Below are 25,747 nucleotides of genomic sequence, written 5' to 3' on the forward strand. Positions count from 1 at the left end.
GGAAATACTTTACTTTTGGCTGCGCTCGTTTATCTGACAGCTGGAGTTATTTTGCCGACACAAACGTGAAAACAGCCTGTAAAACGACACATCAAGCAGTTAAATTCTCTCCAGCTGCTTCTGTAAAATGTGAATGCATGAGAAATAATCTGAAAAAATGTAAATACTGAAGTACTTTGGGCTGATAGCACTCGTGTACTTCACATCAGAGACAGATGAATATTTTTGTGTCTGTTGATCTGAACAAAAGAGGAATTTATTAAGATGCAAATTAGACTTAAACACGATTCTTTAAGAATATAAAAACCATCAGTGTGTTTCAGACCAGCAGACACAGATTAGAGCTTTATGTTTGAGCTGTAGTTTATTAGAAGGGAATGACATTACAAATATTCATTTCTCAGTCTGACCGGTGGTGAAAAGTACATTTACCCAGGTACAATTTTGAGATACATGTACTTTACTTTAACATTTACATTTCATGGGAAATATTGTCCTTGTTACTCCATTACATTTATTTATATTGATGGTTATTTATTGCAGATTAATTAAAAAAAAAAAAAAGAATCAACCAATTAATGATGATGTCATTATATCAATAAACTTTATTGATACCTGAGGGGAAATTCTCAAGCCTGTGTAAATATAGTCATAATTGTAATAATTTAAATACAGAGAAAACGTATATAAATGAATGAAAATGAGCTCCATCTTCAGCAGCTGCAGGATAAACGTTAATGCGTCAGTTTTCTAATTTAGCATCAATGATCAATGTTTTTCTGAACTGGTCCTTCTGTGGAACCAGCAGTTTTATTTTGGTGCCTCACGTTTATTTTCATGCTTATTCTTTGATATTTTAAATACAGGTATGAACACGCTGCTGAAGGAGAAGGTTTGAGGACTTTGACCAGTCACAGGTGAGTGCGTAGCCATGGCAACACCTTAGCACACACACAAACACACACACTAATGTCTGAAGCTTGTTCAGCTGTTAAAGCTAAAATCTTCATCGTCTGGCTCAAACAACACACACAACACACAACACACAGGCACACACACACACACACACACACACACACACACACACACACACACACACAACACACACACACAACACACACACTGCTGCTGCTGCTGCTGCTGCTGCGTCTCCACCGTCAGGTCAACAGAGAGAGTAAAGGCCTTCGTCCCTCTGTCGCTGATGAGTGCCATCATCATCATCGGTGGCAGTCATGAAGAGGAGGAAGACTTCAGCTCCTCAGACGTGTTCACCAGCTGCCACCTAGTGTCACATGTGGGGGACTCGCTGATGAGCCCACTCCTCTGTGCTGCTCTGTCTGCAGGCTTCAGCTTCCTCCTCAGACTGGACCCTGATAGGCTCTAAACTAGCTGATATGATGCATCCTGCAGGTACGTCCAGGTGTTGAGCTGAGCTCAGAGAAGGTGAGCTCAGAGAAACGTTCCTCCGTCAGCAGATGATGAGACTGTGAAACAATCTGTGCAATAACCTGAACAATACTGCCGGTACATAACAGTCTGTAAATACTATTTTTTAGGATGACGTTTTTCTTGTATATACTTGTTGTGTTTAGCTTGCATGCACTTGTTGTCTTTTACCACTCTATCCACTTTATTGGTGCTGCTGTGAAATTGGAATTTCCCCTCGTGGGACGAATAAAGGAATATTGAATTGAAGGTAAAATAGATTTACTTTAACTAAAAGAGTCTTCACTGCTGTTAAATTACATTCAGAAATATTCAGATGGTAAATCATCTTCAGTGACGTGACAGGTCAGAACTCAGCTGTGTTTTCCTAAAATAAAAAGCCAGACAGCATGTTTGAGGGGAAATCTGCCTATATTACAATACGGGATGAGATGAAGGTGGAGGGGCCTCCGTGCTCGTCTGATCGGGCACTTGACAGTTGTTGCGTGGAGGTGGGCACGGCCTGCTGAACAAAAGGTCGGCAGGCATCATGGATTTCAACGACAGGCTGACTCTCTGACAATCGCTGCTGACAGACGCGCATTTCGCTCGATTGCCAGCCGGCCGCCGGCGTTTGCCCGCCGTCCCAGCCCAAAGAGATGGGGGGGTCAAAGGTTATGGCTGAAAGAAGCAGCAGTGATGGGAGACTGTCACGGCCCAGTGAGCCTGACATGTAGAGTGAACTCATTCTGTCCAGCCAGCACGCTCATCTCAGGCTACTAAATTAGATCCATTGCCAATTCATGAAAGGCAGACATCTGACAGCACGCCTGTCAAGCTCCCAGGATGATTGTATACCAGTGAGCCATCGCACCGCCGCGCTGCTCATAAATAGGCCTACATGTAAAGTCAGGTCAGACTAAGTCCTCAAATTGGCCCAATGTCCCTCCAGAAAGATTGTCATGCATAAAAGATCATGGAAAGCAGCTGAAATAGAGCTGATGGATATACACGGGAGACATATGAGGGAGCACTGCAGTGGGAATACACAGGAAAATTCAGGAAAGATCTTAACATTAAAGCCACCGTCATTCTTTATGCGACGTTTTCTGGTTAAAGCAAAGTATGATAAATAATTTTACATCTGTGAAATGAGAACTAAATAAAAAATATGTTTCGTGTTAAGTATCAAGCAAATAAAAGTACCTTAAGCGCACATAAGCGTTCAGTTCAGAGAGAACTACGCTTCCCAGAAGTCTCCGCACGCGGCGCATGCGTACTTATATCATAACGACATGTCATGTTTTCAGTAGCAACCGTTACTCTGGATTAAATAAAGTCATTTTAAAGGTAAGTAATGTTTAAAAGGTGAGCTTGGAAAGCGTTTTTGTTAACTACGAACCCACTTTTGTCACCACTGTTATATCTTTCCATAATTAAACCCATTAGCTGCCACGAGAGAGCAGAGTGAGCTAGCTAACGGAGCTAAGTTAGCTAGCTACCGTGAACTCACCGCCCGTTTGAGATTTGATGGAGATAGTTAGCTAAACCACAACAAACACAAAACCTCAGGATCCTTTATATCACACACCATCTTCTAAGCATCGGTGATGCGTTTACATACGTTCAGATACGTGAATTATTTCATTTATCCATTATATTTTTGATTCACTGTAGAGGATGTGACGCCAGACTTGCTTTAAAATCTGGCAGTTTTTCTTGCTCACTGGCCAAAGTAACGTTTCAAGTCCATTCAGATAAATGGCTCAAAACACCGGACATCGTGAAATGTCTCGTTTCAGTTCGGCGCATAACAAAAGCAGCAAACTGCACACATTTTAGTTGAATTTGAGTTTTTTTAGAGCCAGCGAGCCTCGTATTGCTCCAATTTTAAAACTACGTGATGGCAGTGGCAGCAGATCTTTCGCAATAAAACTTTGGATAATATTAAAATGAGATGCTCTTTTTATTTTTCATGTATGCCGAATATGGTAGAAGACACACGCTGTCAATAAAACGTTTTATATCTTTACATTCAGTCTATGGTTTTATCTCTACAGGGACATTAATTTTAATCAATTAGATTTCATATTGAGTTTGGCGAAACGACAGAGCGGTTTCTGTTTATTACAGGCTCAGTGTTTGGTTAAGGTGAATGTCTGGAGTCTAAAGAAGTGGCTTTTAATTTTCAGGTTGAAATATGTCCACTCTGCTTGATGAGACAGCAGCAGATGTCCCTGTCAGAGACATCACAGTGAATCTGTCCCGACTTGCAGCAGGTCCAGGTCAGTCACGCTGCTGTCCCAAGAACATACAGAACTATGTGCTCTGCTGCTACGCTTCATTTTTCCATGTGTGTTTATGTTTGTGTGTGTAGCTTGAAAATGTTTTAATTGTAAAATTGCAGTATTTTGACTCCATATATACACTAACAGAGTCGTCAGTCTGTCCAAATGCTCGGGCGCGGCAGGACATCTCTCGGGTGTCCAGGGAGGAGCTGGAGGACCGGTTCCTGCGCCTCCATGAGGAGACCCTTCATCTCAAACAGCATGTTCACAAACAGGATGACAAGATCAAGAAGTGAGACGTGCACGCACGCACACACGCACACACACACACTAACCACAGAGTTGGACCATACATTTGCAGGCCTGACTGAGATGCTCTTTTCTGAACGTCGTCTTTATCATATGAACGACTGTTTGTCCGAGGCCGGTTCATTTTCTTTGCCGGTGTTTGGGAATTGTTTGTGTCCACGCCTGGCGGAGATCTGCTCTCTTCTGCTTGTCCCTGTAAGTGTCCGTCTCCTCCCTTCAGGCTGGGCACGAAGCTGATGAGGCTGGTGAAGGACCGGGGCCGGATGGAGCAGCTGGCGGCTGGGGGAGGCCAGCCGGTCTCCAGAGTGCGGGACGTGGAGATGGAGGAGATGATGGAGGAGCTCCAGGAGAAAGTGCGGGGGCTGCAGACGGAGAACGAAGGTCTGAAACAGCGCCTCCTCGTGGCCAAACAGCAGCTCATCAACTCGCAGGGCAGGAGGCCGACACCGTACGGCCACGTCCAATCACGAGTCAACTCCGGCCTGAAGAGGCTGCGAGACGACGCTTCCTCTCCTTCTCAGAGTCGACCGAAAAGTACGTCACAGATCTGAGACTCAACGACCACCGGAGTGAAATCTGTCATTAACAAACCGGTGGCTTTGTCTCCCGCAGGTACGAGGAGTTTGGAGGGGGGAGGGAGACCTCCGACCGGCCTCTTACCTCGATTTGGACACAACCTGCTGGAGGAGGCGAGGGCCGAGATCCGCAACCTGTGAGTGCTGCACCTTCATCACCGAGCACCCGCCCATCAGACGACGTGAAATCAGCTGGTTTAAAGGTCGAACTGAAACCACAGTGATGCTGCGTATAGGACGTTACTCTGGGAGTTCGTGCTGTGATTTAACCTTCACGCTCGTTTATATTCTGTGTCTCTAAAAGTAGTTTGATGATGTTGCATAAAAACCCCACAAAACTCCTCCAGCGTCAGCGTTCAGCACTGTGGAGGAAAACGTTTTGACCGAGTCTCTGAAATGCACCTTTTCCCTCACGCCGACCGACCGAGACAGTTTCACATCTGCTGTGTCAAAGCTAACAGTTAGCCTTCTGTGCTAACCAGAGAGAATGTGATCGAGCTGCAGCGGAGCCACATGGAGGAGATGGAGAGAGCGTCCGAGCTGCTGCAGGACGAGCTGAGGAAGAGGGAGGCGGAGTACGAGGAAGGCCTTCTGCAGGTCCGACAGCAGCAGACCTCCAAACTGAGGTAAAATCTTGTTTCTCTGAACTGAGCGGACTGACTTTAAAGGCTCTGACAGGGCAGCGTGGAAACGTCAGTGTACCTTAAATCATCATTTTACGAGACGACTATGTAGTTTAACTCCAGCACGACGTCACTACAAACCGGCCTTTGAGCAGCTGTGATCAGTGTTTCACCCTAACGACGACGGTGTCCGCCCACAGCGAGCGCTGCGCCGCGCCGCCACGCTGCGAGGCGTCACACTTCACTTCCTGCTGAGCAGCAGACAGACTCAGTCAGAGACCATCTTATCTTATCTTATCTTATCTTATCTTATCTTATCTTATCTTATCTTATCTTATCTTATCTTAAAACAGGAGTCCACACGGAGCATCATGTCGTTCAGTGACTGCTGGATGTGGAAATAATCAGCTGTTAAGATTTCATCTTAAAAAATGAAACAAAGGAGAGAAACACGAGTCACTGCAGCTTCAACGACAACCAATCAGAGGCCACTGAAAATGAAAAGTTCCCACGATGACTTCATTAATCAGTTAGTCGAGAAAATGACTTCCTGATGAATTGATTAAGACGTGAACTTTGGTTTTGTTGCAGATGCAGAAACTTCAGGCAGAATTAAAAACTCAAGCAGAACTCAAAGTTTCAGGTCAACAGCGAAGAACTTTTAGACGGATCCACAGATTCTGTATTCATGTGTATCCTCACACACACACACACACACACACACACACACACACACACACACACACACACACACAGTAACCAGAGACCTGCTAATTAGCTTCAGCTCCACTCTCTTCTGTATTGATTGTGTGAAATAAAGCAGCAAATAAAAAAATAAATGAAAACTGTAAATTCTGGGGATTTCTGTGCGTCTGCAGCTCTTTGCAAACAGAAGTATTGATCGTGTTGTTTCCATCACACCGGGCGCAGGACAGAGGTTATACACATGTACCTGCTCTGTAAACAAACATCAGCCTCTCGCTAACACTCGCCTGCTGTCTCTCAGGTCACACGTCAGCAGCAACGTGACCATGATCAAACTGCAGAAGCAGCTGGCCGACAGGTCCAACGCTGTAACGGAGCTGGAGGGCCGATTTCTGCAGCTGCAAGAGGTGAGAAGATCAGATGAGTGTGAGTGTTACTGAGCGCGCTCAGAAGGTGAACGACGGCCTCGCTTCATGAAAACAGCGAGGTTCACACGAATGTACGTCTCGCTTTAAATCAATGTGTTTAAACTTTTCCATCATGTTTGGATGTTGATGTATTTATATACAAACTGTTGGATCTCATCACACCTTTCTCTTTTTTATTATTATTATTATTATTATTATTATAGATAATTAGAATAATGATGAGCCCAAAACACATTTGTGAATCCCTCTGTGTGCTTTCGTTAACACTGAGGCTGAGCTTTAACATCAGCTCACAGCACACATGATGAAATCCAGTCCTGATAAATCACCTTTTGAAGACTCCTGAAGACTTTCTTGAGTGTGTGAGGCTCACTGATGAGTTTTAAACTTTAAGATCTTTAAAAGCTGACATGTTGATCTGTGACTTCAGAGTCAGAGGACGCTGAGGACCAGCCACGACGCCGCCATGGCGAAGGTGGACGAGCTGTCGGCTCAGCTCAAAGACGAGAGGCTGAAGAGTTTGGATCTGGAGAAACGGCTGCAGAGCTCGACCGTGGCCAAGATGAAGGTGGAGCAGGTGAGTGAAGAGAGGCTGTGAGGTCATGATGGACGCCAACAGCAACAACAACAACAGCAACAACAACAACAACAACAACAACAGCAACAACAACACTTTCAGCCACACGAGACTAACGTCCTACAAACAATCATACTAAGGTCATCCTGAGGTCATCCTAACCAGCTCGTTCTTTTCTGCAGCTGCAGGAGCAGATCCGGGACGTGGAGCAGGAGCGGGACCTCCTGAAGGAGAACAATGAGAAGCTGGTGAACAGGTAAGCCGCCGCTCTGCTGTCTGATGGGGAGACGTGGAGCGGCGTCCGCTTTGGACGCCGTGCTGGATGCCGGAGCTGCTCGCCACGCGTCTGCGATGGATCACTTGCGTGTTTTGTGTCCGCAGCGCCTTCGATGTGTCTCAGCAGCAGAAGTGGCAGATTCAGGAGCAGCAGCTGAAGTCACAGATCGTCCAGCTGGAGACGGCGCTGAAGGCCGACCTCGTCGACAAGAACGACATCCTGGACAAAGTCAAGGCTGAGCGAGGTCATTTCACTGCGTTCACCTTCTCACTGTCGCTGATCTGCAGCCTGAGCACCAATCAGAGTTCATCTTACTGCCGTGCACATCCGGAAGAGTGAACAGCAGTGACGTGAAATCTGCGACTGCGCTGTAGTTTGAAATGTTAAAAATATTTGAGTTCGTGTTGTTTCAGAGCGGCTGTCATGTCGTTTATCGTCGTGTGAATCACACTGACGTTCAGCGGAAAACACGTCAGTCATGATGAACGCTTCATTTAATGTGTGTGACTGTTTTTCAGATGCAAACGAGAAGCTGACAGAAGAAAATAAGAAACTTCAGATCCAGTTTCTGGAGCAGAAGCAGCAGCTGGAGCATCTACATGACCGCTTGAAGTCCTGCAGCAGGGTGAGACCCCCAGCACCTGAGACAGGCACACCTGAGACAGGCACACCTGAGACAGGCACACCTGAGACAGGCACACCTGAGAGACCCCCAGCACCTGAGACAGGCACACCTGAGACAGGCACACCTGAGACAGGCACACCTGAGACAGGCACACCTGAGAGACAGGCACACCTGAGACAGGCACACCTGAGAGACAGGCACACCTGAGACAGGCACACCTGAGACAGGCACACCTGAGAGACAGGCACACCTGAGAGACAGGATGTGGATTATAAAATAGTGTGTTTTGTGCGGTTGCACAGTAGAAATAACAGATAAGCGCAGTAAAATAAATATGGAACATTGAATTACTGGACGTTGATGCAGCTGAATGGATTTCTAATCAGTGTCTGATATCAGACCTCAAACTGTGCTTTCATATCGTTTTTAAAAACGTCTTCGGTCGCATTGAGGATTGATCGGCTGGTGATTGGCTGTGGTGGCGGTCATGTGATCAGGCCGGCTGTGACCTGTCGTCCCGTCTCGTGTTGTTTTCTTTAAAGGAGAACGAGTACGACGCGGCCGAGCTCACCGAGGCGCTGCTGCTCATTAAAGTAAGTGTGATACACCTGCTCACGGCAGCCAATCAGAGTGCACGTGTGCGTGCGTGTGTGTGTGCGTGTGTACGTGCGTGCTCGCTTGCTCGCTCGCTAGCTCAGGTGTGCTTTGTTACCTGCTGATGTACGTCACTGTTCTGCTCCCTGTTTTGTTTTCTGATGTCCGTTCCTTCTTGATGAATCTGCTGCTTCTGGCTGATCCTCACATCCTCCTTCTCCTCCTCCTCCTCGCTGCGTCTTCCTCCTGCTCCTAACATTTGAAATTCGCCTCCCCGCAGAGACAGAAGTCCCAGAAGAACGGAGATCTGAGCTTCCTGAAGGAGGTGGAGGAGGGCGCGACCTCCCTGCGAGAGCTGCGAGCCGCTCACGCTGAAACCATCCAGGAGCTGCAGAAGACCAGAAGCATCCTCAGCATGGAGAGCAGGATCTGCAAAGACTACAAGGTGAAGGGGGCGCCTGCACGTCTCTGTCTGTCTGTCCTCTTCAGCTCTTTGTGTGTAGATCTTTAATGTCCAGCAGCAGCGGACGGACCGGTCCAGCAGGCAGGTGTCCCCTCTGTCCAGGTTTCAGGTGTCTTTGTTTCAGGTGGACTCCGTGCTGCAGGTAGTCCAGTCCAGTTACAGCAGTGACTCATGTCCGTCAGCAGGCGCGCTGAAGGCTGTCATGTAATCTGATTGGGCGTCCGTTAACTCTGCTGTGGGTCTCCTCTCTCAAGGCGGAGCTGGACGCCGTGCTGAGGAAGACGGACGCCGACCGAGTCGAGTACGAGCAGAAGCTGGAGCGACAGGCTCAGCTGTTGGACATGAGGGCGGCCAAGATCAAGAAACTGGAAGGTATTTCCTCACCCTGGCCGCTGACGGCGCAGTGATGGGTCACATGTTCAGACAGAGACCCCTCCTCATGTCTGCGCAGTAAACATGAAGCCACAGCCAGCAGCAGCTAGCTTAGCTTAGCATAAAGACAACTAGCCTGGCAGCTCTGAAGCTGAACATTTTGACTTAATTTGTGACAATGGTTTGATCTCATTCACAGCTCTGACTGCTGACAGCAGCTGAGGCTCATGGGTATTGTAGTATTTAAAGACCTGACGGTGTCTCTGTCTGTTTTCGTGTCTCCTCCTCTTCATCACCTGTGAACTCAAGCTGTGTTTCTCCTGCTGCTGCTCCTCAGCTCAGCTCAGAGACGTCGCCTACGGCACCAAAACCTACATCTTCAAACCTGACGCCGCGGATGAAGACGAGGTTGATGACTTGGATGAAACTCTTCGCCTCGAGCGTGGAGAGAACCTTCTTGAGCTTCAGATCGTCGGCGCCGCGCTGTCTCCGTCTGCCCTGGAGGTTCTGGGCGACTCTGAGCCCTCCACCTTCTGCACCTACACCTTCTATTTGTTCGAGCTGCACTCCACGCCAGTGGTGACGGGCCAGAAACCCAAATACGGCTTCACATCCAAGTACGTGGTGAGCATGGACGACCGCTTCCTGGACTACCTCCACAGGTGCTGCGTCACCGTGGAGCTGCATCAGGCTCTGGGTTTGGACTGGAGGACTCTGGCGACCGGTCAGCTTCGGCTGCAGCAGCTTCTGGAGCGCGAAGGGAAAGTTCACGGGACCGCGGCGCTGGTCGGTGAGTGAGGCTACGCCAAAAACCTCAAGTAAAAGTTTAAAATAAAACGTCTAGAACTTTGGTTCTCTAAACCGTGAAAGACACTCGGCAGGACACAGTGGCTCACCTGTGCTCTCTCACCTGTTCAGGTGCGTCTGATGACCTGCGGGCCTTCGGCTCAGTGGATTACTGGCTGAGATTGAGGATCCCCATGATGGAGACCATCAGCCTGTTTAGAGAGAAGCTGAAGGCCGTCAGTTTTGTCCACGCCGCTCTGAACGCAGACACGCAGGTACCTGAACGCACCACAGTCACACTGCAGCTCATCGCTCAGCACAGGTGCGTCGTATCGTCTACAAACACCTGTCGTCCTCTCCCGCTGTCTCCCCTCAGCTGCAGCCGGCCGGCGGCTGGAATGACCTCCACATCACGGTCCAGTGCTGCAGAGACCTGCGGTCCAGAAGCTCCGGGCCGCCGAGCCCCTACGTGGTCTACAAGTTCTCCGACTTCCCCGACTACCCGACCGCCACCGTCCACGACTGCTGCGACCCCCACTTCAACGACCTCAAGTCCTACTCCGTCCTCATGGACGTGGACCTGGACCAGTACCTGAAGTCCGAGGCCCTGCGGTTCTACGTGTTCGACTGCAAAGAGGAGCAGATGGACGAGTACGTGGGGAAGGCCGCGGTGCCTCTGCTGGCTCTGGCCCAGAACGAGGGGGTCACAGGTGAGGCCGTCACACCTCCTCCCCTCAGTCTGCTTCTGACGTCTGAAGGAAGCCAATCAAAAATAAACTTTCAAAATGTCTCTTGTCCGTCCCTCAGGCGTGTTTGAGCTGACTGATGTCTCTGGACTCCCGGCCGGTCACATTGAAGTGACGCTGAAGTGGAAATTCATTTACCTCCAACCATCAACCTCCATCAGGACCGAAGAGCCCGAGTTCATCCCCCAAGAGGACGCAGGCGAGCCGGAGGAGGAAGACGGAGGACACGTGGAGGACAAGGAGAAACACACCGCTGTTAACGAGACGGAGTCCAGAGACCGTCTTCAAGTGTCCACCTCTGTGCCTGAGATCTCCACGTCTAAGGTCAGCAGAGACATGAATGTCCTTGTGACTCCACCTGTTAAGGTGTTTCTACTCACGTGTCCCTTTTGTCTCCATCAGACTTTGCTGCCAAAGCTCACACACAAGACTCAACTGAAGGACGGTCTGTCCACCAAAAGAGTCTCTTTCATGGACCCCACAGCGTCAGACGGCAGCCAGCAGGTTAGCCTAGCTGCTCTGTGTGTGTGTGTGTGTGTGTGTGTGTGTGTGTGTGTGTGTGTGTGTGTGTGTGTGTGTGTGTGTGTGTGTGTGTGTGTGTGTGTGTGTGTGTGTGTGTTAGCGTTAGCCTAGCTGCTCTGTGTGTGTGTGTGTGTGTGTGTGTGTGTGTGTGTGTGTGTGTGTGTGTGTGTGTGTGTGTGTGTGTGTGTGTGTGTGTGTGTGTTAGTGTTAGCCTAGCTGCTCTGTGTGTGTGTGTGTGTGTGTGTGTGTGTGTGTGTGTGTGTGTGTTAGTTAGCGTTAGCCTAGCTGCTGCTGTAGCCTCGGCTCTGTCACAGACACGTTGTCTTTAAGTCGCTCAGATCATCCATCAGCGTCTGTGCTTCTCTGTCAGGTGGAGGTCAGGAGCTCAGCAGGTGTGTCTGCACACAAGAGGCCGGCAGCACCATCACCTGCCGCACAGGTAAACCTGCAGCTCCTCTGGACCTGAACACAGGAAGCGGTCTGCTGCACTGATGAGATACACGTCGCTCTGTAATCGATCGACCAATCACTGAGCTGCTCTGTGCCTTTCAAACAGCATGTTGTGACACCAGCTGCTCAAAGCGGCGAGGAAGATGAGGACGAAGAGGAAGAGTCCCACGTCTCTGAGGGACAGCTGGTCCCCGTCAGCTCTCAGTCCGTCTCCGACGACTCTGAAGTCTCTGAGGAAATAATGGAAGGTGAGGAGAAGCTGATGGTTGTTAGACTGCAGTACTGCAGCAGTACTAATACCTCTGATGAAGTACAGTACAGGTGTATTATGGGATGTGAAGCACTTATGGTAGAACTGCTTTGACTTTGTTTTGTTTATGGACACATGAAGCAAACAAATGTCTGACCTCCATCATGTTTTCGTCCACTGACCTTTGACCTTCGCAGCTCTGTGAAGGACGTCGTCTCTTCTTCTGTGGTGTTGTAGCAGCCTGGAGGATCGGCTCCACATGCTGAGAGACAAACATTCAGCTGTGATGTTTGTTTATTTGTTTTCTTCTTCTTCCTCACTCTGCAGCCTGTTCCTCAGGCTTCGCCTCGCTCGTTGTTGAGCTGGTTTGTTTGTAATCGCGGTCAGACATCTTGTCCCCGGAGCGCCGCTCGCACTCACATGTTTGTTTTCTCTGTTTCTGCAGAAAGCACATAAATATTGAATGTTGCCTCCAATAATCTTTAGCCTGAGCTTCATCAATGTTAATGAGAGACGCCGACGTCTTACTCGCCTCGTTAGCGCCTGCACACATCCTGATGTTCGTCTCTGTCTCCTCTTCATCACGCTCTTCTTCTGCTGCTGTTTGCGTCCCCCGCTCCCCGTCCGATCGGTCCAGATGTGGACGAGGCCCCGGCAGCCAGAGAGGACGAGAGCGAGTCGACTCAGTCCGACAGCGACGACTGCATCGTTCAGGGGGGGGCCGCCGGGAGGAAGGTGAGTGTTTACCTCCCCACACCTGAGAGGGAGGGGGCTTCAGGGGGGAGGGTGTGTTGTGTCTCTCTGTTTGTGTGGAGGCCTTTTATTTGCTCCAGGTGGATTTTATGAAGCAGGAAGTTGTTTCTGAGCAGAGAGTGTGAGACTGCAGGACAGCGAGCGTCCATTATTGATGAACGGCCAGTTATCAATAAATCCGCCTGCCAGACGAAAGCGTCACAGAGCGACGGTGTCAGTAAAGTTTGAAGTGTTTGAACTGACCTTGTGTTGGCGCTCAGCCGGCCGAGCGGCTGCGGGTGGAGATCCTGTCTCTGAGCCTGAGGCCGGGGTCCCGCGTGGCGGCGGACGCCAGCGTGGTGCGTCTGTTCGTGGAGTACAACCTGCTGGACCTGCCCACGGAGGAGACGCCCCTGTCCCTGCCCAAGCCCCCCCACGGCCAGAGCGTCAACTACAACTACAGCAAAGGTCAGAGGTCGACCACACAGGTGTGCATGTGTGTGTGTGCTGATGTGTTCAAGCCATCATTCACCTATATGTACGTCCCTGCATCCATCCCTTTGTCCATCTGTCTGTACACCATCCGTCCATCCTTTACTGTCCTCAGGTGTCTCTCCAGCCGTCCTGATGCTTCATTGTCCTCAGTTGTTTTAGTCTTTGTCCTCTGAAACGCTCGTTCGGGTCCTGTTTACAACACGACATCGAACAGGAGCCGCTGGCGAACCCTGGACCTCGTCTCGTGTTGGACATCGTGTCCTGGTGTTTTCTGTGTGTCCTCTCTGTGTTCTTGCGAACGTGTGACGCTGAAGCTGTCTGTGGTTCTGACCTCGCAGTCGTTCCCGTGGACGCCGAGAACAACGAGGCGAGGCGGCGGCTGCTGAGGGGAGTCCTGCAGGGACAAAACCCCCAGATGGAGAGGTGAGGACACCAGAGTGAGACGGCTGGGAGGGGACTGATGCTGTGTTTGGACTCAGATTGGTGAATTCAGTGACGTCTTTACTGCACAAACAGTTCAGCTGCAGTGAGGGACGGATGTTAAAGACCCGTCCATCCACTGTCCTCTCTCACCTTCACGTCTCCAGTCCTGCAGACAGTTTAGGTTTTCTTTGTCTTAAGATATTTTTAGTTTTCTCATTTTATTCAGTGAGACAAGACACAAATGTTCAGGTCAACAGTGCGTTAACAGTGTCAGGGACGGATCGTTTCTGTTCATTATGAAGACAGACAAACGTTCTGTCTCTGTCTGCCGCTCGTCTCTGTTTCATGTGGTCGTGATGTTAATTACCTGCTCCGCTCCTCGTTGTTTGTACCTGAACGTGGTGATGAGCAGTTCAGCTCGACTCTGCTGCCCCCCAGTGGACAAAAGGAGCAGCTCATAAACAGATTCAGAGAGAAGCTGTTGGAGACTGAAGATGGACTCTGATCAGAAGTATTGATCATCATTGTGTTGGACAGGATCCGCTTCACGGTGGTCAGCGAGCCTCCGGAGGAGGAGGAGCAGGAGAGGGAGTGTGAGGACGTGGGAGTCGCCTTCCTGAGGATCCCCGAGATCCTGGAGAGGCAGCAAGACCTGATGGAGACCAGTGTGAACGGTGCGCGCACACACATGCACACACATACACATACACACATGCACGCATGCATACATACACACACACGCGCGCATGCACACATACACAGACACACACACATACATGCACAGACACACACAGCAGTAGTGTACTCTGATGATATTGTCCTGCTGGTGCTCAGAGTCTGTCTCTCTGTCTCTCTCTGTGTCTCTCTGTCTGTCTCTCTCTCTGTCTGTCTGTCTGTCTCTCTCTCTGTCTGTCTCTCTCTCTGTCTGTCTCTCTCTCTGTCTGTCTGTCTGTCTGTCTCTCTCTCTGTCTCTCTCTCTCTCTGTCTCTCTGTCTGTCTGTGTGTCTCTCTCCTGCAGTTGTGGACGTGGAGGACAGCAGCGAGGTGGTTGGCAGTCTCACCGTGTCTGTGGAGGGACTGGAGGCTCTGCAGGCTATCATGGAGGACCAGGACATGGAGCGAACCCTCGTCTCCTCTCTGCTGCCATCAGCGTGAGGCAGCAGCAGCAGCAGCGACTGGGTGTCACATGACTCCATCGACCAATCACACGCGCAGGAAGACCAGCCCATGTGTCACCATGTGTGTCAGAAACATGAATCTCTGCAGGATTTAAATAAATGTTGTTAAAACTGAGGTTTGTCTTCAGCAGCGTGACGTCAGTCTGTCCGTCCTCCATGGACATATCAACAGCTGTATGTCATGCAGCAGTCATTCGTGGTCCCCAGAGGATCAGTCCCAAAGACTTTATTGATCCTCTGACTGCTCCTGTAGCGCCATCATCAGGTCAACATGTCCATGTGTCCAACACTGGACCAAAACCTGCAGAGCTGAAGACTTTCCCACCAGCCTGAGCTGTGCTTGGTTTACTGCCCATCAGCTAACGTTAGCATGCTAACATGCTAAATTAAGATGGTGGACATGGTTAACATTAGCATGTTAGCATGCTAACACGAGAAGCCTCAATAACAGCTGAGAGCAGAAACAAGTCGCTTCCTTCCTGCAGAAGACAAACGTGTTTCATCTGTCAGGACGTCTGAAGACAAACGTGTCAGACTGTGCTGATAACGTGTGAACGAGCTGTTACAATCATCTATTTTTGAATGGAAAAATAATTTAAGCTTTGCAGCGCGTTGATTTCCTGCCGTTGTTGAATGTATTTCAGGAGTGTTTGTGTGTTTCTGGCAGCAGGGACTCGTTACTGCGTCCACAGCTGCTCATGTAATATTTACGTAGCTCAGGTTTGACTGTTTGAGCTGTTTTAATTTGTAGTTCAGGTGATTCAGGCGAGTGGAGGTGAAACCTGCACAGGTGGAGCAGAATGAAGTCTGTCGAACGTGCCTTAAGTCATGTTTTGTACTCTGCTCTAATAAAGAATGTTTTTATGTAAATGTGGCAAACAAACGTATTTTTCTCTTGTGGAGCTTCGTCACACCTGTGGACCTCTGCAGTCACACAAAGCTGCTGCATTACATTCAAACCACAAACAGGAACCAGATCCGGTCTTCTTGGAGGTCCACTGAGTCCTGGACTCCAGTTGTCCCTCTTTTGCCCAAAGCCTCCTCTGAAGGTTTGGACTCAAAGCTTCAACATCATGTGACTCTGACGTCCGTACAGCCAGCAGCTGCTTAGCTTAGCTTAGCATAAAGACTGGAAACAGAGGGGAACTGCTAGCCTGGTTTGATGTCTGAATGTTTTTGAAAATGATTCTGAGCTTCAGACGCTCTCGAGGGTCCAGCTCTGTTTGACCTCCATCGTGAAGCCTGAAGGATGGATGACGATGCGTTCGCTGACTCCGTAAGTTGTGGATCTGAGTTTTCTTTGTTGATATTTTGATCAGTTCTTTAAAATGTTTTAAATTAAAATCGTTTTGATTATTGATTCATCGTTAATTCAGAACCTCAACTTCCAGCTTGTCAGATATGATTATTTCTTCTTCTGGTTCTGAACGAGACATCTGAGACATGATGTCACTGAGGCTTTGAGAAATTATTGATCTTATTTCTATTAACAGCTTTTCAACATTTTAGTGACTTTTTACAGCTCAGGTTCACAATTATGACATTTAACAAAAATCCACTGCGGTCCTGCTGAAGTCTGGACTTTAGCTCAGAGTCTGAACCCTTCAGGGTCTGGACCCTCTTCAGTTCAGGGTCTGGACACTCTGGACCCTCTTTAGGGTCCAGAACCTCTTCAGTTCAGGGTTTGAACCCTTCAGTTCAGGGTCTGGACCCTCTTCAGGGTCTGGACCCTCTTCAGTTCAGGGTTTGAACCCTTCAGTTCAGGGTCTGGACCCTCTTCAGTTCAGGGTTTGAACCCTTCAGTTCAGGGTCTGGACCCTCTTCAGTTCAGGGTTTGAACCCTTCAGTTCAGGGTCTGGACCCTCTTCAGGGTCTGCCTCTGGACTCTCGGTTTGTCCACAGATCAGCTCAGAGCTCGGTGGGCGGCGGCCTGTCAGCTCCAGCTGACACAGACTGAAGCTCTGAGGAGGAGGAGGAGGAGGTGAAGAAGAGGAGGCTCACAGAAACATCAAGCTGAGCATATCGGCGGTCCGAGCTGAGGAGCAGCAGCAGGTAAAACATTTCATTATTGGATCAGTTTGAGCAGGTCGTGACTTCGTGATGTTTGGAGCTGCAACAGTTAGTTGATTAATCAATCAGACGATCGCAAACTGAATTTATCTGCAAACAGTTTTTACATTTGATGCCTTCAGTTTCTCAAATGTGACCATTTTTTAGTTTTACTTGTCAGCAAACTGAATATTCTTGTTATTTGGAGCAAGCGAGACATTTAAAGCTGCTGTGATTTTTACTGTTACCTGATGTTTTATGGACCAAATCAACGAGGAAACTGATCAGCAGATCAATCAATCAGCAGAGGAACTGATAGTCGCTGCAGCTCTCATGATGTGAGAAAGAAAGAAAGAAAGAAAGAAAGAAAGAAAGAAAGAAAGAAAGAAAGAAAGAAAGAAAGAAAGAAAGAAAGAAAGAAAGAAAGAAAGAAAGAAAACTTGTTTTCATTGTTAACATTTGAAGGATGTTTGATGTGAAACTGAAGACAGAAGCTGGAGTGTGTGTGTGTGTGTGTGTGTGTGTGTGTGTGTGTGTGTGTGTGTGTGTGTGTGTGTGTGTGTGTGTGTGTGTGCGTGCGTGTGCGTGTGCGTGTGCGCGTGTGCGTGTGTGTGTGTGTGTGTGTGTGTGTGTGTGTGTATTTTCTTTCTCTGTGGCTGATGTCTCCATGGCGACCTGGTAAATGTTGCTGCAGTCTATCAATAGTGTCTCTGTGGGACAGCAGGACGTCCACAGGACTTCAGCTGTTGGTGAAGGTTTGAGCGCAGCCTGTCTGCACAGCTCAGATGTGAGGGAAACATGAGTGATCACCTGAGTGTCACCTGTGCATCACCTGTGTATCACCTGCAAATCCCCTGTGTATCACCTGTGCATCACCTGTTTATCACCTGCAAATCACCTACGCATCACCTGCGAATCACCTGCGCATCACCTGTGCATCACCTGCGCATCACCTGCGTATCACCTGTGCATCACCTGTGCATCATCGATGCATCACCTGTGCATCACCTGAGTGTTGCCTGCATATCACCTGTGTGTCACCTGTGGGCTTCCTGTTCTTTGACCTTCACTGTCCTGTGTTTAAACATTGTAAAAGTTAGCATGTTAGCATTTTCACTGAGAGCAAGACGTCCTGCAGCTCTGAGATCAGCCTGATGGAAGCATGACAGACGTGTGGTTATCCAAAATGTCTGTCTGACACTCAGGTGTGTTTCCAGGTACAATAACACACCTGGAGTCCAGCTTCATTCAGGTTCATCTCTGCGTCCTGATCCTGATGTCTCGCTTGGTTCAACTTAGCTCATTATAAAAAATGACACAGGCAGATCAAAGAGGATCTCAGGCTGAAGTCATGTCTCACGTCTGTCTCTGTGTCCTCCAGCAGCAGCCGAGCCGTCAGCATGAGTCTGGACGAGGACGCCCGCTGGCTGGAGTGGGTGACCAAACAGTTCGAGAGCATCGCCGGAGAAGACAAAGAGATCGACATCGATGAGTTTAAAACGGCTCTCAAGGTCAAAGAGGTGAGAAGACGCTGATGGATGAAGAAGTACTCAGATACTTCACTTGAGTAAAAGTACCAATTCGGCAAAGTAAAAGTCCTGCATTAAAAACCCACTGATGTTAAAGTACACAAGTGCTATCGGCTCCATGTGGTGAAAGTATCAGTGGTAAAAGTACACAGGTACTATGTGAGGATCCGGGACTGAGTCCATGGTCGTCTGCAGCTCGGGGGTCCTGCAGGGACCAGTCCTGGTCCTCTTCCTCCTCTTCACCCTCGACACTGCAGACTTCACAATTCAGCTAAATCCCATCTGCAGAAGTTCAACAGGGGACAACTGAGAACTGGTCCAGGGATCTGTGGATCGGTTCCAGTGGAACCACCTCCAGAACAGAGCCAGGAAAACCAAAGAGCTGGTGGAGGACTTCTGCAGGTCAAACACTGCCCTCCTCCACCTGTGAACATCCAGTGAACACACACTGAGGTGGTGGAGTCTCACAGGTACCTTTGTGTCCACCTGAACACTCAGCTGGACCGACAACACAAATACACAACAAGAGAGACCAGAGCAGACTGGATCTGCAGAGGAGACCCAGGTCTGGAGACCAGGCTGTGAAATGTGGCACGAGATGTGTTCTAATGTATGTGTGTGTGTGTGTGTGTGTGTGTGTGTGTGTGTGTGTGTGTGTGTGTGTGTGTGTGTGTGTGTGTGTGTGTGTGTGTCCAGTCTTTCTTTGCAGAGCGTTTCTTCGCGCTCTTCGACTCAGACGGCAGCAGCTCCATCAGTCTGGACGAGCTGCTGGAAGCTCTGGACCTCCTGATCCACGGCAGCGAGACGGACAAGCTCAAGTTCCTGTTCCAGGTCTACGATGTGGACGGTCAGTGATCCAGCACACAGTCACACACACACACACACACACACACACACACACACACACCCGCTGCTGGTCTGGAAATCTCTGGTTGACAGCGCGGTGCGTTCAGTGACCACTGCGTTAACCCCAGGAGGAGGCTGGTGGTCAGTGAACTCATTACGTCTTTGTCTTCAGGCAGCGGCTCCATCGATCCCGACGAGCTGCGAACCGTTCTCAAGTCGTGTCTGCGTGAGAGCGCCATCTCTCTGCCGGAGGAGAAGCTGGACGACTTGACGCTGGCGCTGTTCGAGTCGGCCGACAAAGACAACAGCGGTGCCATCACCTTCGAGGAGCTCAAGGCGGAGCTGGAGAACTTCCCCGAGGTGATGGAGAACCTCACCATCAGGTCGGCCGGCGCTGACGTTCACTGTCTGCATCAATACCCGTGACGTGTTTTTATGATGCGTTTGATCAGATACACTTTATTGATGATTTCAACTGAGGAGGGGCTTCAGCTGGAGCTTTACTGTTTATGTATATCAGCAGCCTCTCATCACTCAGCCTGACTGGTAACCAGTGACAATTCCAAACGAGACTGATGTGGTCTGGTTTCTCTCCTCTCCCCCCCCCCCCCCCCCCCAGCGCTGCGAACTGGTTGAAGCCTCCTGATCTGGATCAGAAGAAGCGTCACGCTCCACGTTACCTGACTCGAGCCTACTGGCACAACAACAGCCGGAAGCTACTGTTCCTGGTCCTGTACGCCTGCCTGAGCCTGCTGCTGTTCATAGGGGCCGTGCTGCAGCACCGTCAGGGGGGGGCCTGGTACATGGTGGCCAAAGGCTGCGGACAGTGTCTCAACTTCAACTGCACCTTCGTCATGGTGAGTCCAGCCGGGACGGGGACGGGACAGGATGGGACGGGATGGGGGGATTATTTTCAGGCTGCTCCACATGAAAACATATTCTTACCCAAAACTGAACCAATCATCACTCCAACCCAGCCAATGACAGCAGCAGGTACTGGCCAATCAGAGGCAGTAGGGCAGTCTGGCGGGACAGATTTGACTTCTGACGACGTGTGTGTGTGTGTGTGTGTGCAGATCCTGATGCTGCGTCGCTGTTTAACCTGGCTGAGGGCCACCTGGGTGGTCCGGGTCTTACCTCTGGACCAGAACATCTTGCTGCATCAGATCGTGGGCTACGCCATCCTCTGCTACACGCTGGTCCACACCACCGCTCACGTCTGCAACTTTGGTACGAGCTCAGAGGAGATCATATGATCCGGGTTTGTCTCGCTGAGCTGGAGGTCTTCTGGGATGCCGAAGGCTTTAATGAGCTTGTGTGTTCCCGTGTGTGTGCTGCAGTGCAGCTGTCTCAGAGCGGCGAGTTCAGTCTGTGGGAGTATCTGCTGACCACCAGGCCGGGGATCGGCTGGGTGAAGGGGACGGCCTCGCTGACCGGGGTCATTCTGCAGGTCGTCATCTGCCTCATGGTGCTCTGCTCTAGCACCTTCGTCCGGCGCAGCGGACACTTTGAGGTACGAGTGAAGGAAGCTGACTGTGTGTTTTCAGAGCTGGAGGAAGTACCCAGCTCCTTTACTGAAGTACTAATACTTCTTACCTGCACAACAAATTTAAAGTGACAGGGAACGACTGACAGCCTGCAGCTCTGAAGCTCCGCCGCCTTCAGCTAAATGCTAACAGTGACAATGCTAACAGGCTGATGTTTAGCAGGTCTAATGTTTACCATGGTCATCGTAGTTTAGCATGTTAGCATGCTAACATTATCTAATCATCAGTAAACACAAAGCACAGCTGAGGCTGATGCTAACGTCATTAGCTCTGCAGGTGGTCAAACAGCTGATTGGATGATCCCGTTTGTCCTCCAGGTGTTTTACTGGTCTCACCTGTCCTACGTGTGGGTCTGGTCTCTGCTGATGGTTCACTGTGCAAACTTCTGGAAGTGGTTTGTGGTTCCTGGTTTGGTCTTCCTGCTGGAGAAGATTGTGGGAATCGCTGTTTCTCATATGGGCGGTCTCTACATCGTGGAGGTCAACCTGCTGCCGTCCAAGGTGATGAACACTGACTCTGCTGACACCTGACACCTGACACCTGACACCTGTCACCTGTCACCTGTTCAGTTTTCTGCTCCCTCCATCACACGTCCAGACAGCAGCAGTGTGACTTTAATGGCATGTTACAGTTTAAATGACAGCTCAGGTGTGATATGTCCACACCTGAGCTCCACACTGTAACGTGAAGGTTGCCTCCGCATTGAAACGTCATTGGTCAGTCAGTCTGGTCTCTGATTGGAGGATCTTCACTCTGATTGGTCCAAGTGGTGGCAGCATTATTTCCATTCAGAGGAAAGTTTATTTAGACTCGGTGATGGAAGATGTACTCTAACCTTTCAGGGGAGACTCACCTGTCGCAGGTAACATGTAGCCACTGGTGATTTCAGCTGTTTTTCTGTCTATGCGCAGGTGACTCACCTGGTCATCAAACGTCCTCAGTTCTTCCATTTCAAACCTGGAGATTACGTCTACATCAACATCCCGGTGATAGCGAAGTACGAGTGGCACCCGTTCACCATCAGCAGCGCTCCAGAGCAGCCAGGTACACCTGAGCCCGTCACACAGGTGCAAGTAGAGACAGTACAGGCAGAGGGCGCCACACACACCTCTACTGACTGCCTATAAAGCCAAACTCAGAGAACCCAGTTTCACAGCGGCTCCCTGCTGTGACCTTTGACCTGCAGATTCTCTGTGGCTTCACATCCGCTCGATGGGTCAGTGGACCAACCGTCTGTACGAGTACTTCAGACAACCTGAGAGCCAGAGCGGCAGTCCCAAGAGGCTCGCCACGAGCCTGAGGAACCACCGGCAGCTGAGGAGGGCCCAGGTGAACACACACACAGGTACAGGCACACTCACACACAGTGTCAGCTGTGTCTCACCTGCTGTCTGTCTGTCCCTCTTCTGTCTCACAGGACGATTTGTTCAGTTCCACAAACTGTAACGGAGCCATCGCTTCTAACGAGGACGCCGCCATCGAGCTGATGATGTACCGTCAGAGCGGCTCCCGGTCCGAAGCGGCCCCCGCCCCGATGTCCGGATCTCAGGGGCCGGTGGAGCCTCTTCCAGACGAGCTGGGGCCGGCAGAGAGAGGAGAGGCTCCTCCAATCAGAGAGGTGAAGCGTCCTCAGTCTGTCCATGAACATCAGCTGCTGTTAGGAAGGAAAACTGACTCTGATCAACGGTTCTGTTCAAACTGCAGGTTTCTGCCAAGTTTGGTGAGAATCACCGATTCTGCAACATCAAGGTGAGCAGAGCGCATGAACACGTTCATAGGTTCATAGGTTCATAGGTTCACACGTTCATAGGTTCATACGTCCACACGTTCATAGGTTCATATGTTCATACATTCACATGTTCATAGGTTCATATGTTCATACGTTCACACGTTCATAGGTTCACACGTTCATAGGTTCATATGTTCATACATTCACATGTTCATAGGTTCATATGTTCATACGTTCACATGTTCATAGGTTCATATGTTCATACGTTCATACGTTCATAGGTTCACACGTTCATAGGTTCATATGTTCACACGTTCATATGTTCACACGTTCATAGGTTCATATGTTCATACGTTCACACGTTCATAGGTTCACACGTTCATAGGTTCATATGTTCACACGTTCATACGTTCATAGGTTCACACGTTCATAGGTTCATATGTTCATAGGTTCATATGTTCATACGTTCATACGTTCATAGGTTCACACGTTCATAGGTTCATATGTTCACACGTTCATACATTCACATGTTCATAGGTTCATATGTTCATACGTTCACACGTTCATAGGTTCACACGTTCATAGGTTCATATGTTCACACGTTCATAGGTTCATATGTTCATACATTCACATGTTCATAGGTTCATACGTCCATACGTTCACAGGTTCATATGTTCACACGTTCATAGGTTCATACACCCACGTTCATAGGTTCATACGTTCATACGTCCACACGTTCACACGTTCACACGTTCATAGGTTCATACATCCACACGTTCATAGGTTCATATGTTCATACGTTCACACGTTCATAGATTCATACATCCACACGTTCATAGGTTCATATGTTCATACGTGCACACGTTCATAGGTTTATACATTCATACGTTCACACGTTCATATGTTCAAACATTCATATGTTCAAACGTTCACACATTCATAGGTTCATACGTTCACACATTCATACCTTCACACATTCATACCTTCACACGTTCACAGTTCACGCGTTCATCGGTTCACATGTTCATAGGTTCACATGTTTATACATTCATACCTTCACAAGTTCATGTGTTCATAGGTTCACACGCTCAGGTTCATAGTTCACACATTCATACCTTCACACGTTCATACATTCATCAGTTCACATGTTCATAGGTTCACACGTTTATACGTTCATACCTTCACAAGTTCATGCGTTCAGAGGTTCATAGGTTCACACATTCATAGGTTCAGACGTTCATAAATTCATAGGTTCTTATGTTCATTCATTCACTGATTTATAGACTCATATGTTCACACGTTCATAGGGTTACACGCTCATAGGTTCATACGTTCATAGGTTCAAGCGTTCATAGGTTAACACGTTCATATGTTCATACATTCACACATTCAACCAAAACCACCGTTTTCAGAGCCATCAGTCTGACGTCAGACAGACTCATAGTGTGTCTTTAAGCCCTGTCTGTCTCAAACCGGTTGTCCCCCAGTCTTCACACTCTGCGTCCTCTGTTCTGTAGTGTTACGTGGACGGACCGTATGGGACTCCAACCAGACAGATCTTTGCCTCCGAGCACGCCGTCCTGATCGGGGCCGGGATCGGCATCACGCCATTTGCCTCCATCCTGCAAAGCATCATGTACCGGTGAGACCAGGCTGTGGTCCTGGTTCGGGATCCTGGTTCGGGATCCTGGTTCGGGATCCTGGTTCGGGGGGGGGGGGGGGGGGGCATTTTTTTCCTGAGCTCAGATCAGCTTCAGTGTTTTACTTCAGACAATGGAGAGCTTCTGTCTGTCAACATGGAGGACACTGGGATGTCTTCCTCTGAGGGGTCTGAGCTCAAAGGGCAGATATTTGTGTGTCAAACTGACCTTGTGTCTTCTTCTCTGGGACAGATACCGCAGGAGGAAGCAGAACTGTCCCAACTGTAACTACTCGTGGTGTGAGAACATCAAGGACAGCGAGATGAAGCTGCGCAAAGTAAGAGCACTCCTCAGAGGAGACGTTAGCGTGGTGCTGGGCAGCGTGAGGACATGTGTTTGACGTGAACAGACGAGCACACGGGTCTGTCTTTCACGCCCTGCAGGTGGACTTCATCTGGATCAACAGAGACCAGAAGTCCTTCGAGTGGTTTGTCAGCTTACTGACCAAACTGGAGATGGACCAGGCCGACGAGGAGCCAGAAGGTGGGAAGTGAAAGTGACACGAGAGGACGAGGAGGGGGCGGAGCGACCCCAGAGAAACTAAAGCTGTGCTGTCTATCAGGTCGCTTCCTGGAGATGCACATGTACATGACGTCAGCGCTCAGCAAGAACGACATGAAGGCCATCGGCCTGCAGATGGCGCTCGACCTCCTGGCCAAGAAGGAGAAGAGGGACTCCATCACCGGCCTGAGGACCAGAACCCAACCTGGACGACCTGAGTGGGGGAAGGTGAGACCCTGACTGTATGACGTATGATCAATACGAATGCTGCTAACCATCAGTTTATTTATGGATCAATCTGTGCATTTTTTTGGTTAATTGATTAATCTTTTAGTTCATAAATTATCATGGTGACAGAGTTTCAAGAGTTCAAAGGTCAAGCATCAGAGCTGCAGCATCACCGCTGCCTGAACCAGGTTTTAACCCGCGCTGTCGGGGTCACATGACCACCGAAACCCACTGCTGTGTCCTCAGAAGGTTTCTGAGCTCCTGTGGAGGGTCTGTCTTTGGTTAAACACACCTGCAGCTCACCTGGTGTGACTCAGCTCCCAGTAACAGGTGCTGTTGTGCGTCAGGTGTTTCAGAAGGTGTCTGAGGAGAACAAAGGGAAGGTCCACGTCTTCTACTGCGGCTCTCCTGCTTTGGCCAAAGTCATCAAAGCTCAGTGTGAACACTTCAGCTTCAACTTCTACAAGGAGAACTTCTGAGGAGGTCACCTGCTGCTCAGCACGCACCTGCTGCTCAGCACGCACCTGCTGCTGCGTGTGTTTCCTCAATGAAGCTGTGTGTGTTGTGTTTCCTGCCTGTTTGTTGACAGTAGAAGAAGACGTGTTAGCTGTCCCTTCATATATGCACTGCTGTGGTTTTCCTGGTGACTCGTGGTCACCTGTCATACCTGTAGACCATGTGATGACTCGTGGTCACCTGTCATACCTGTAGACCATGTGATGACTCGTTTCTGTCTGTATAGATTCTGCTCTCATTAAACGATCTTTTCCTCTGA

The 25,747-nt window shown here is 49.4% G+C and overlaps 2 protein-coding genes across 2 annotated transcripts; both read left to right on the top strand.

The window, feature by feature from the left end:
- Positions 1-2,690: 2,690 nt before the first annotated feature.
- Positions 2,691-15,719, top strand: rpgrip1l (RPGRIP1 like). Its single transcript, XM_070972849.1, has 26 exons — positions 2,691-2,775; positions 3,618-3,710; positions 3,861-4,005; positions 4,243-4,556; positions 4,635-4,734; positions 5,080-5,223; positions 6,227-6,332; positions 6,784-6,930; positions 7,113-7,186; positions 7,312-7,451; positions 7,726-7,832; positions 8,375-8,425; positions 8,707-8,871; positions 9,144-9,261; positions 9,599-10,051; positions 10,180-10,322; positions 10,424-10,757; positions 10,855-11,117; positions 11,196-11,297; positions 11,686-11,754; positions 11,872-12,013; positions 12,653-12,750; positions 13,029-13,215; positions 13,581-13,665; positions 14,203-14,339; positions 14,684-15,719. The coding sequence occupies exons 2-26, from the start codon at positions 3,626-3,628 to the stop codon at positions 14,818-14,820; spliced, it is 3,846 nt and encodes a 1,281-aa protein (XP_070828950.1). The 5' UTR covers positions 2,691-2,775; positions 3,618-3,625; the 3' UTR covers positions 14,821-15,719.
- Positions 15,720-17,609: 1,890 nt separating this feature from the next.
- nox5 (NADPH oxidase, EF-hand calcium binding domain 5) lies at positions 17,610-25,747 on the top strand. Its single transcript, XM_070972584.1, has 17 exons — positions 17,610-17,647; positions 18,277-18,412; positions 19,118-19,268; positions 19,440-19,650; positions 19,887-20,124; positions 20,344-20,497; positions 20,608-20,780; positions 21,132-21,314; positions 21,726-21,858; positions 22,001-22,143; positions 22,232-22,432; positions 22,519-22,563; positions 24,061-24,185; positions 24,436-24,520; positions 24,627-24,726; positions 24,806-24,972; positions 25,320-25,747. The coding sequence occupies exons 2-17, from the start codon at positions 18,293-18,295 to the stop codon at positions 25,449-25,451; spliced, it is 2,361 nt and encodes a 786-aa protein (XP_070828685.1). The 5' UTR covers positions 17,610-17,647; positions 18,277-18,292; the 3' UTR covers positions 25,452-25,747.

Source organism: Chaetodon trifascialis, chromosome 10, assembly GCF_039877785.1.
Source record: "Chaetodon trifascialis isolate fChaTrf1 chromosome 10, fChaTrf1.hap1, whole genome shotgun sequence".
In the NCBI taxonomy this organism is placed as follows: Eukaryota; Metazoa; Chordata; class Actinopteri; order Chaetodontiformes; family Chaetodontidae; genus Chaetodon; species Chaetodon trifascialis.

What these genes read in the sequence shown, in the direction of transcription:
- nox5 (XM_070972584.1), top strand. Translation starts at nt 18,293, where the DNA reads ATGAGTCTGGACGAGGACGCCCGCTGGCTGGAGTGGGTGACCAAACAG. An exon ending in CAGCGCTCCAGAGCAGCCAG is followed by an intron (nt 21,859 to 22,000) that starts GTACACCTGAGC and finishes TTTGACCTGCAG; the next exon opens with ATTCTCTGTGGCTTCACATC. An exon ending in GACGACCTGAGTGGGGGAAG is followed by an intron (nt 24,973 to 25,319) that starts GTGAGACCCTGA and finishes GTTGTGCGTCAG; the next exon opens with GTGTTTCAGAAGGTGTCTGA.
- rpgrip1l (XM_070972849.1), top strand. Translation starts at nt 3,626, where the DNA reads ATGTCCACTCTGCTTGATGAGACAGCAGCAGATGTCCCTGTCAGAGAC. An exon ending in GATTTCTGCAGCTGCAAGAG is followed by an intron (nt 6,333 to 6,783) that starts GTGAGAAGATCA and finishes CTGTGACTTCAG; the next exon opens with AGTCAGAGGACGCTGAGGAC. An exon ending in CGTCAGACGGCAGCCAGCAG is followed by an intron (nt 11,298 to 11,685) that starts GTTAGCCTAGCT and finishes CTTCTCTGTCAG; the next exon opens with GTGGAGGTCAGGAGCTCAGC.